Source organism: Mangifera indica, chromosome 19 (assembly GCF_011075055.1).
Source record: "Mangifera indica cultivar Alphonso chromosome 19, CATAS_Mindica_2.1, whole genome shotgun sequence".
NCBI lineage: Eukaryota > Viridiplantae > Streptophyta > Magnoliopsida > Sapindales > Anacardiaceae > Mangifera > Mangifera indica.
Window position 1 is genome coordinate 9411214 of NC_058155.1, and position 11440 is coordinate 9422653.

Below are 11440 nucleotides of genomic sequence, written 5' to 3' on the forward strand. Positions count from 1 at the left end.
GACGGTTGTCTTCCCTGGGAAGCCGATCGTCTTCCCAGACGAAGACGACGGCTTCGTCTTCGTCTGGGAAGACGAAGAACTTCGTCTTCCCCGACGAAGTTCTTCGTCTCCCACCGCTTTTCCGGCGACGATCGGACCTCCAAATGGGAGGAAACCGATCACCGGAAGGAGAGGATTCTTCGGGAGGGAGAAACCGTCGGCAACGGAGCCGGAGAGGTCGCCGGAGATTTCAAAACCAAACCCTAGGGTGAAACTGCCATTTTCTTAAACTTAGGCTGGGGGGAAATTTTTTTTTTCAAACTTTAGGGGGGCAAAAGGAGATAAAATTTTCAGGCGTTAGGGTTCTGTTAAATTTAACTGGCCATGGGTGGGTGTTTGGTATTTCCATAGTTAAAGGGGGGAAACTTGTCATTACAGCATACCTTGGGTGGGAAATAGTCGTTTGGCCTTCAATGTATGTAATACTTAAATATCACATCACTATTCTATGGGGATTCACTTATTATAAAATTTTTATATAAATAATATATAAAAATTATAATATAATTAAATATTATTTTATTTTTAATTAAAAATTATTTAATTATATTATACCATAACATTATTTATATATAAATATGTAGATATTATTTATATATATAATACTATTTATTAAATTGTAGTTTTAACAAGGTTAAAGAAGATGATATTAGCAAATTGACATCATATAGTACGAATAATAAAACTATATATATAATTTTATGTATAAATAATAATATATTATCATATGATCGAGTATTTTTTTTTTTAAATTTGAATTATCTAATTATATGTTAATATATTATTATTTATATAAAAAATTATACATAAAATATGTGTCATAACATTGCTCTAAATACAAATAACTTGTAATTTCTTGAAATGTTTACATTATAAGGCAAGTTTACATTTAAAATTAGACCAAACGACTATTTCCCACCCAAAGGTTGATGCAAACTCAACTTCTCTCTTATTAATTATTGAAAATTCAAACTTTCATTTATAAATTATTAAAAATAACAGAAATAGTTAATTTTAGAGATAAAATCATTATTTAATTATTAATATATTAAAAAATTATCTATTTTTCTCGTAGATTTAAAAAATTAATATTTTTTAAAAGTAAATTTTAAAAAATCACAATTTTCTCTTATTAGATTTTATATTTTTCAATGATTTTTCTGCAGTCCTCTCTCTCTTCAAGGATGTCCTGCCCTTCTCTCCTTTTTCGGTGTCTTCATCTCTAATGAAGGTGATACATTAGATGGTTGATATTGTCTTGTATTTGCTTAATAAATATATAATTATGTGTTTAATCACACTGCAAAAAATAAAAATTGATATTAATTTCGAGTAAAAAAAAATCTGATTTTCTTGTATCATTATTCGTCCATTCACAGTCAGAAACCCAGATTAATTAAAATACCACTAAAAGTAATGTTAATTGGGTTTAATCCAAAAATATATACAAATCTCTTTGATTTTTTTTTTAATTATGGAAAAGGTAATTTAAATATATTTAGGGAGCTTGGACAAATACGACAACAGATTATTTCATGGTTACTTGAACTAATTTTAATAATAATAATAATAATAATAATAATAATAATAATAATAATAATAATTTATATTTAATAATATCTTTCCAAATAATGTTAATATTGTATTATAGGTAATAAAACCTGAACTAAACATAACATATAAGGAGAATCAAAACCACAATAGAAAAACTAATTTATAAAGAAAAATGTTACACGTGTATAAATTTTGAGCATGTATAGAATATTCAAATTATTTGTATATTCAAAATTATATGTTTGTATTTATTTCTTAACAAAACACTTTATCTTAGTCCGACTATTTATAAATTAAATTATTCTTAAATTTTGAATATAATAATTAACCTCATAATATTGAATTAAAAATATTATGTTGATATATCATCAAAAGATTTAAATCTAATATTTTTTTTTTGAAAACCAACCGTATAAGAGTTTTATATACCCTTAATTTTATTGATCTATAAAATGAGATAAAAGACTTGTTCCCATATAAGGTTTAGTATAAACCCAAATTTATATCCATTAATTTTTGAAAACTCAAACATTAATTTCTCTGTTAAATTTTGTTATTATTATTAATAATAAAATTTTTATTTAAACTCATATTTTATGATTTTTCTTAAATTTTAAAATATATATTTTTGTTCCAAACTTAAAAATTGAATCCTAAAATATAAGTTTAAATAAAATTTTTAAATAATAATTTTTACGTTAACAAAAATAATTTAATTTAATAAATAAATAAATAAATATTTAAATTTTCAAAACTTAACTCTCTCTCTCTCTCTCTCTATATATATATATATATATATATATTAAGATTTACACTCAACTTTGGGTGGGACATAGTCGTTTGGCCTATAAAATAAAATAAAGTTAATGTGCTTTTATTGATGACAAATCTACAACAAACTCATACTTGAAGTTGAACTAGGGTCAAAAGGGTAATTACATATAAAACCGACCTTCCATCAAAGAGACTAGAAGGAAAAAGGAATAGCTCCAAACCCTCCACTATATAAATACCTCCTCCCTAACTCTGGTTACTTCCCATTACAATACGAAAGAGTTCTCTTTTTCTCTCTCGTTGCTTTCTCGATTCCACAATGGCCTCTTCAACCTTCATGTGCTTATTCCTTTTGGCTCTTGGGGCTACCACAGTCCTCGCTCAGGCTCCTGGTCCGGCACCTACTCAGTCGCCTCCTTCACCAGCCTCTGCACCAGCGCCCAAGGCTCCGACTCCAACTCCAGCTTCTCCGCCAAAGACAGTAACTCCGGCAACGTCTCCTTCTCCAGCGGTTGGACCACCGACAGAAGCTCCGCCACCAGCGACTACACCAACAACTCCTCCAACTGTAGCTCCGCCACCACCGACTACACCTACAAGTCCTCCAACTGTACCTCCATCTCCACCTTCTCCAATTTCCGTTCCTCCCAGTGAATCTCCAGTGTCTCCCCCAAGCACTGCCGCTTTAAACAGAGTCGCTATCGCTGGATATCTAGGCGGTGTGATCGCTACTGTTGCTTTGTTAATTTAGATCCATAGATGATTGAGACGACAGATTGCTCTGTTTAGGTTTTTCATTTTTCATTTTTCATTTTTCATTTTTAGTGCTTAGCGGTTTTTTAAAATTTTTATTATTGACGGTGAAGGACGCGTGATTTGGATGATCTATAGTTTGACGGTTGATTATTATTTCCAGTTATAATTTTTGTTGTTTTTGGTGATATTATTAATTATTATTCTATTTTTGAATCGTTCATCAAGAAACCGATGATTGTGGGAAGAGATAAAATAAAAGTGAGAGACGTGTACAGTCTACTTTCTCGAGAGCGGTGGCGTTGTCGTTTTGTGAGGGCTTCACTTCTTTATTTTACCTTTTGAAAATGGGGTTGAGCGTATACCTATATATAATATATATTACTTTCTAAGGAGGCTAGTGAGAAATTAAGGGAAGTCTCACTTTAACAGGTGTCACGTGGTAACAGCTGTTACAGGGGTTGAATATTTTTTCCAGGGCTACCATGTGCATTATTGAAACACGCGAGAAAGAGTATTAATAAGAAGATTACCTTCCTGGAAGGGGAAGCTTGTTGACAAATCTTTACGTAGGGGTGGCAACGGGAAGGGTGGGTCGAAAAACCTATTTTGCATCTGGGATGATAAAAATTCTCCTTTTTTTTTTTTTCACAAAAAAATTTCCTCTTTACCCTTAATTTGTAAAGAAAAATTTTCTTCGTATCTTTTATACATAATATATACATACTAAATAATAAAATTAATTAAAATAAAGATTAATCTATTATTAACATATGATAATTATTTTAATATAAATAATAAAAATATAAATAATTTAAAATTATAAAAATATGTTAAAATTTTAGATAAATATATTAATATAAAATAGTAAAAAAAAAAGGTGAAGTGAGATAAAAAGACAACACATGTACTTTTATTTTCGATTGTAAAATATTTTTTGTTTTTGTTTCTATTTTTTTTTCATTTTTATCGGAGGTTTTCTCTGTTAGAACTCCAACAAAAATAAGGACTCAAATTTTTTTTATTATATTTTCAAATTAAAATTTTAATTTACGCAATATAATAGAATAAAATTGGGTGATCATAAACCAATTTGGTTAGTGTTTACGAAAGGTCATTGCCTTATACGTGCTATAATTTTATTGATAGGTTTATTCACGACTAGATTTGGATGCGGAATTGAATGTAAAATTGGTATAAACAGATGGAAAATTTACCAATGAATTGACTTAAAATTGAGTGAAGAAAAGGATCAACATGTGATTCATCTTCCTTTGTGATCAACTTTCCTTGTTATTCGAGCTGGTGACTCTCATAACCAGTCGGTATAGCTGTCAACAAGTAGCTTTTGATTTTGTTCTTTTGACTGGCAATTGTTTGCCTTTATAAGCCAAAAAGTATTTCCACCCCAGTTTTAATGCAAACCTATCTTCCAAATGTTAATTATTAAAAATATAAACTATCACTCTTAAATTATAAAAAAAAACATAAATAGTTAAAATCAAATCATTATTTAATTAAAATATATTAAAAATAATAAAATATTATTTTTTTTCTCAAAATTAAACATTGAAATTTTATATTTTCTTCTTTAAAGTTTTTTTTTCCTCTTTTTTGATGCATTTCTAACATGTTTCCCCTATAGTGACTTGTTTTTGTCATTGTGGGGTGGGGTGGGGTGGGGTGGGGTGGGGGGATGGGCAGATAATGCACTGGAAAAGGGGAGGGATAACAAAGTCGCTAGTTCTGGCACTGGAAAAGGGGAGAGAGAAATCTAAGAGAAAAAATATAAAATTTTAAAGTTTAATACTGAAAAAAATTATTAATTTTTTAAATTTAGAGAAAAAATAGATAATATTTTATTATTTTTAATATATTACTAGTTAAATAATGATTTTATTCTTAAAGTTAACTATTTTTATTAATTTTAATAGTTTATGGGTGAAAGTTTGAATTTTAGATAGTTAGCTAATAAGAGATGCATTTGCATTAAACTTTGTATGGGAAGTAGTTATTTGGCCCTAAGAAAAATAACACCAAGTAATAGTATTTGACTGGTAAATGTGAGAGATTCTTAAGTACGAAGATAACAGTTTAATTTTTTTTGATAATATTTTAAAATTTAATTTTTAATTTATTTGATATAATGATTATAGACTTAGTTATTAAATTTGAAATTTTTACTTGTTTAAACAAGTTGGTTTAATTTCAAAAGAAAAATCCACTTAAATAGGATTTCTTTATAAAGAAAAAAAATACAAGGGACATTGAAATTATTTTATCAACTTTTAGAGGTCATATTGAAACTAGCCATGTTTATTTTTTGGTCATTTTATTCCACCCCGCAAACATTTTTATTTCTTTTTTTAACTCTTATTTTATTGGACTATGAAAACCCTTCATTTACGGCTTCAATAATTCTGAAAAATCATATAGCCATTTCCCAGTTCACAGTTCGTCTGCATTGCCATATTCAACTTAAAATCGAGCCAACTCCATACAAATATATTCATACTCTCTTCAACCCCACCGACATTCATTACTAAATTATCAAAATAGCTATCAGATCTATAAAATGAAATCTATAAACCTAAATCCATAACTTTTTAAAACTTTCAAACATTAAATAATTGAATTAACATAAAATTTATCATACAATTTGCATAATGAATTATAAAAACAGCCACAAATAACCCGTTTTTGTTCTCATTTCTCTTTAAAGAAAATGTTGGCTTACTAGATATAATCGGACTTTGGTTAAAAAAGATTAGTTGAGATGATAAAATTATATGCGCTTATAATAAATATCAATTTAAATGTTAATAATGATATATTATTATGTGATTAATCGCATCCAGTTTTTTTGATGTCATTTCTACTTGTGTATGTTATGTGAGATTGACTTATCAACTTAGAGATTTTGTCGAGTTGTCAACTCAAAAATTTTATCATCGACATTCTTACGCCAGAGAAGATGTGTTGTGCAGAGAAGATTTTGAAGATGATTGACTTTCGAGGTTGGCATTGGGAGGCGCCTTGCCTTAACGCAAATCACTCAAATGGAAAAGACCTTAATGCGCATGGTCCATGGTTTACTTAGAAGAGTCTTTTCTTTATTACCAACAAAAGATAGTAGAAGATCCTCAGGTGATTAATTAATTAATTACCATCAGTCCCCTATCAGTAAGCCACAAGCCCTCTTTCAGCTTTACCTTAACTGAAACTTTACAACGCAACAGATCAACATTTTTGGGAGAAAACAGTCTCCTGTAATGTCGCCAAAGCCAACTCACTTTGTTTCAGCCTATGATCTAATTTTATATTAAAGTTTCCTCCTTTGAATAACCCCGCATACAAGTTTTCTCTGTTTTCCCTTTGTAACAAACAAGATACAACTTCAAGGATTTAATTTTACTAAAGGGATTAAATTCGTGTGATATTTAGGACTATGATTATAAGATTAATTCAGTGCCCCAAAGGTTAGCTTGATTGATTAAGCCTGGAATACCAAGATAATACAAAAGGGCTTGGATTCGAGACTGTAAACACTATATTGTGGACCTTGTCACTGGATCCGAATATAACTCCTGAATACAAACAGGAAACGGAGTAGAAAGAGATAAAGAAAGCACTGTTTCTATCCTGGTCACTTAACTGAGAGCAAACGAACTTAAAAAAATGCAACAAAAGTAAATACGACAGTGAAAAATGGGGAGAGAGCAGCCCCGGAAGATGATTCGTTAACATTATTAGAGTGATGATTGTTGCGACCAGAAGTGGTTGTTGGGGTGGAAGAGGCATTTCCAGAAGACGTTGATCCTTCTGTGACAGTCACAGCAAGTTTCATGCCGTTGCCGCAATGACCAACCGCACCACAAATAAAGTAATGAGCCCCGGCGGTCTTCAGAGTGATGTTTGTTCCACCGCTGCTGTCTGTGGTGAGCGCATTCCCAGTGGTGCATGTGTTGTAGTGACTCTCGCTCACTTCATCAACGGTGTGCCCACTTCCATAGTTGAACACTATATCAAATTGAATTAATATTAATGCAAAATTAATGCATAAATATATGAAAGAGAGAACGTTTTACTCACCAAGGCTATCACCAACCGTAAAGTTTTTGCCGCTGGTCCAGGTGCTATAATCAGCACCCAGGGTCCAGCCACTGGAATCTCCCACGGTGTAAACGGTGGCCAAGCTTGGCACCACCACCATGCTGAACACTAAAATTGCACAAACAAATGGGGCATTAGCAACTCCTGCCATTTTCATAAAATTAGAGAGATGAAGAAATAAAGAAGAAAAGAGGGGAAATGGTATGGGGATAGAGCTGTTGAAAGAGCAGTGGGGGGTTTGTTTATATAATGATAATAAAGCAAATGAAGTAAATAGAGTTTGGTCCACTTAATTCCACTCATCTCTGAAAATATGAATGGGATTTATTCATGAGGATTACTTGAGCCAAACTCAAAACCTAACGCAAGAGAAAGTGGGTCCATGGTAAATAGCTTTACTGAAGTTGCATCACTTGTTATTGAAAATGATTGTTAGCAAAGAGTCCTCTCTCAGTTTCACCTATTTGGATTGATCAGTACAATTATGTAAAAATAATCTAACTTAAATAAAATTGTCTTAATACGAAAAAAATTCTTCACTTTAATAAAGTAACAGTGTAAGTTGGTAATATGCCACTTCATGTAAATAAACACAAAGGTGGTGTACCGAAAGGGCATGTCTTATTATAAATGCCTTTACCCTTCTTGTCTCTTTAAACATGGATTGTAAATGAAGATATTAACATTTTTTAATTAGTTTAGAGCTAAACTTCATTTAAACTTAATTTGATTCTAGTTTTACATATGCGTGATGCTGGAAACATGGTTCTTAAAACTGTCTAATTAATGTAGAAACTCGTTAAAATCACAACTTGGAAGCACGAACATGATATAAAAATATGTGGAAATAGAATATTTAACAGACTTAAAGCCTACTCAATGTGGTCTACAAGTAAGTAAGAATGTGAGGTGTTAGAACAAAGGACATTTGACACCTTTCAAATATTAATTGTCACCAGTTGACAGGTGCGACGGTTGCAGAATCCTTATTGTGGAGCAACCCGCACACGCACATAAGGTTGACAATAGGGAGGGATGGACAGGGCATATCAATCCTTGTCCTGGACCACCTTCCCATATGAGGTGTCAATCTCCATTCATTTTATAGAAATAATAAAGATTTTTCATCAATTTCTCGTAAATTTTTTTTTTTTTCATTTCCACAGAGAAAAATCTCTTTTTTATACATTTTAATCACAATATAAATATATTAAATAATAAAATTAATAAAATTTAAACCAACCTACTATTTCAAATAACATATATTAACCACTTTAATATATACAACAAAAACCTAAATAGATTTAAAAAACATAAATACTCTAAAACTATAAATATATGTTAGTATTTTAAGTAAATATATTAATATAAAATGATAAGGATGAGGACGGAGAGGAATGGGAAGGGGACAAATGTATCTCAATCCTCATTGTAGGAACTTTTTTCATCCTCTTCCTTGTTTTTATTGTGGAATTCCCTTGCCGTTAGAATTGGAGAGGGTTGAGGTCTCTAAATTCAGATCGAAATTATCATTTCTACGCGCACAACTTGTCTAACCTAGTCTCCAACAAGAATGCAACATCAGTTGGGTGTGTCTAGTCTACTTTCAGCAGCCAAACAATATACCCAAGCCCATGTTTGTGTTAACAAGTGAAGCTAAGTAGTTGATTCTTGAAAGATCTTCATAAAAGCCTTGGGGATTTGAGTGTTGTGAGGCAACATTTATTGTATGGTTAGCTTTTGAGGTCTATATAAGGGTCGTTGTAAGCAACCAAATGTATCAAGCGAGCAAAGCAATCAATCAAGCAGTACAAAATATTTTACTAGAAAGTTCCACGCTCTCTCATAGCCTTTGTTTGATCTATCTTCCAATGTTTTTGATATTGACTCCGCTACTTTCATTTTGCAACAATCTTTCATTTGTTTTTTTAGTAGCGTTTGGGACAGATTACTGACTTAACGAAAGTTTTTTCCAAGTATCACACAAATGCGTCGTGGAGGCAATCAGTCTATAACATAATGATGTGAACTAACTTTAGCGTATGGAAGTTTGCCAAATTCAGGTAAAAACACATTGGAACTAACAAATGGTGAAGAAGAAGAAGAAGAAGCAGCTCATAATATGTTTTGGGATTTTTCTTGTAAGGCACGGGCAAAATCTTGGTGTTAATAAGGGAAAGAAACATAATTTAGTAATATTTAATATTTCAATTAATGCATATACATTTTTTATATAAAATTTTGGTATATAGATGATGTGTTATTATAAATGTGTGGATTAAACCTTAACATAAACCAATTAATTTTATATAATATGTGTTTCAATCTTCACACTTGTAAACCTAATATATATTTCCAATATAGTATTAAAACACGAGCCAAACGACGAGTCTAACACCTTAAAATGTTTCTGAATACAAGTAAGAATGCACTTAATCGAAAACTGACTGCGCCAAAAGGTAGATTTAACACTCTAGGTGGTTGCACTTAAAAAGAAATGTTGAAGATTTAAATAAAAAAAAGAAAGAAAAAGAGTTTCATATCTAATAAACTTAAGTGGTATATAAGTGTATGAATTGAACCTTAACACAAACGAATTAGTTTTGTGTAATATGAGTTTTAATTTTCACACTTATAAGTCAAATATATATTTCCAACCGTTATTATATGAGTTGATGATTTTAAATTAAAAATAAAGTAATATCCGATCACATAATGACATTTTATTTATGTGTTTAAATTGTATACCAAAATTATATACACATGACACTGCTGTTAATATTTATTGATGTCATAATATGTTCAATAAAATTATGTGAATAATTTTTGTGCATAAATAATGATATATTATTATATAATTAAGTATTATTTTATCTTTAATTTTTAACCATATAATGACATAATATTATTTATATATAAAATTATATATAAAAATTATATGTATAATATTATCCTATTATGTTTTAGTTTTAAATGGTATTAATTGGAAGTGAGGTCAGTTTTGGATAAAATAGGTGTGGAGTAGGATGCGACGCCGTAATTAAGAGGCAAAAGTCTTCCCAACTTAGAAAAGCAAAAAGGATTAACTTTAAACCGTTGTATAATTACATGAAGAAAAAGATTAGGCGGGTCGTAACCAATAACCATCATATTACAAGTCAACAAAGCCATTAAATCATTTGATATGATTGGAACAATTGGTTCTCTTCGGCACAAAGTCATTAAATAAATTAAAATTTTAATTTTAAAATAGGATTAAAAAATTAAATCTTTATTCTCGTATGTAAGACCTTCTACTTTTATCATTTAAACTAATATGTGGAATCTAGAAAAACAATCTCACCCAAACTTGCAATCCTTTGGCTCTCAGTGGATGGCATATTCTTAAGATCCAAATGCTTCATATTCCTCATATAATATCATGGAAATTTGTGAGGGAAGTTGCTAGTATAAGACGTGACATATTTGCATTAAACGAGAAATGGTTTACCTCTGGGGCCAGTAAATAGGTGACTGTCTTGAAATCCCTCTAGTCAGAGATAGACAAGTGACCCAAGGCTGAGGTAGGCACACATCAAATCCGAGATAAAGGACTACAACATTTTCAAAGGCATACATAATAGTTTGGTAGAATTTCAACATCAGTTGGATTTGCCAACGTCTCTGCAATCAAACTCTGAAATACGTATCATTCAGCTTCTGACCAGAATCAAAACAAACTGAAGTTAAAAACCCAGTTCCATTCTCTCTACTAAACCTTCGATTCAAAAGTCCATGGTTGATTATTGTACATAGTACGCAGACCATGGATTTTAGTTAGGAAGCAAAAGCCATAATGAAAACAATCAGTTAGGCAATTCCTGCAACTTATATGAAAAGGGGGAAACTAACTAAACCTCCGTGAAAGCAAGCAGTCGAAGTCCTAAGAGAGCTTTCATCTAGTAGTTTAGATGCCGTGCAGGAGTATATAACATTACGAATTGAAGATAAGAACATGAGACCATGAGACGGTGGTGATCTAGTTAGTGAGTGTTAGAAGAAGTGAAGCAAATCTATCGGAGTCGTGCAGAGCGATTCCACAAAATAATAGAAGCTGAATTGAGTATCACTATCCAGAAAAGAATAAAATGTCTAGAAAGAGATTTTAAGCTTAGCAGCTACAGGCAAATGCAAATGCAAATGCATGTGAAATGTTATAAGATGACAG

General features: G+C 30.9%; 2 protein-coding genes across 2 annotated transcripts; one reads left to right on the forward strand and one right to left on the reverse strand.

Moving 5' to 3' along the window:
* Positions 1 to 2686: 2686 nt before the first annotated feature.
* Positions 2687 to 3118, forward strand: LOC123202906 (classical arabinogalactan protein 5-like). The gene has a single exon (XM_044619056.1). The coding sequence runs from the start codon at positions 2687 to 2689 to the stop codon at positions 3116 to 3118; it is 432 nt and encodes a 143-aa protein (XP_044474991.1).
* Positions 3119 to 6589: 3471 nt separating this feature from the next.
* Positions 6590 to 7484, reverse strand: LOC123203635 (blue copper protein-like). Its single transcript, XM_044620076.1, has 2 exons — positions 7213 to 7484; positions 6590 to 7140 (listed from the first exon to the last, which is right to left on the reverse strand). Exons 1-2 carry the CDS (start codon positions 7388 to 7390, stop codon positions 6791 to 6793), a joined length of 528 nt encoding a protein of 175 aa, XP_044476011.1. The 5' UTR covers positions 7391 to 7484; the 3' UTR covers positions 6590 to 6790.
* Positions 7485 to 11440: the final 3956 nt, after the last annotated feature.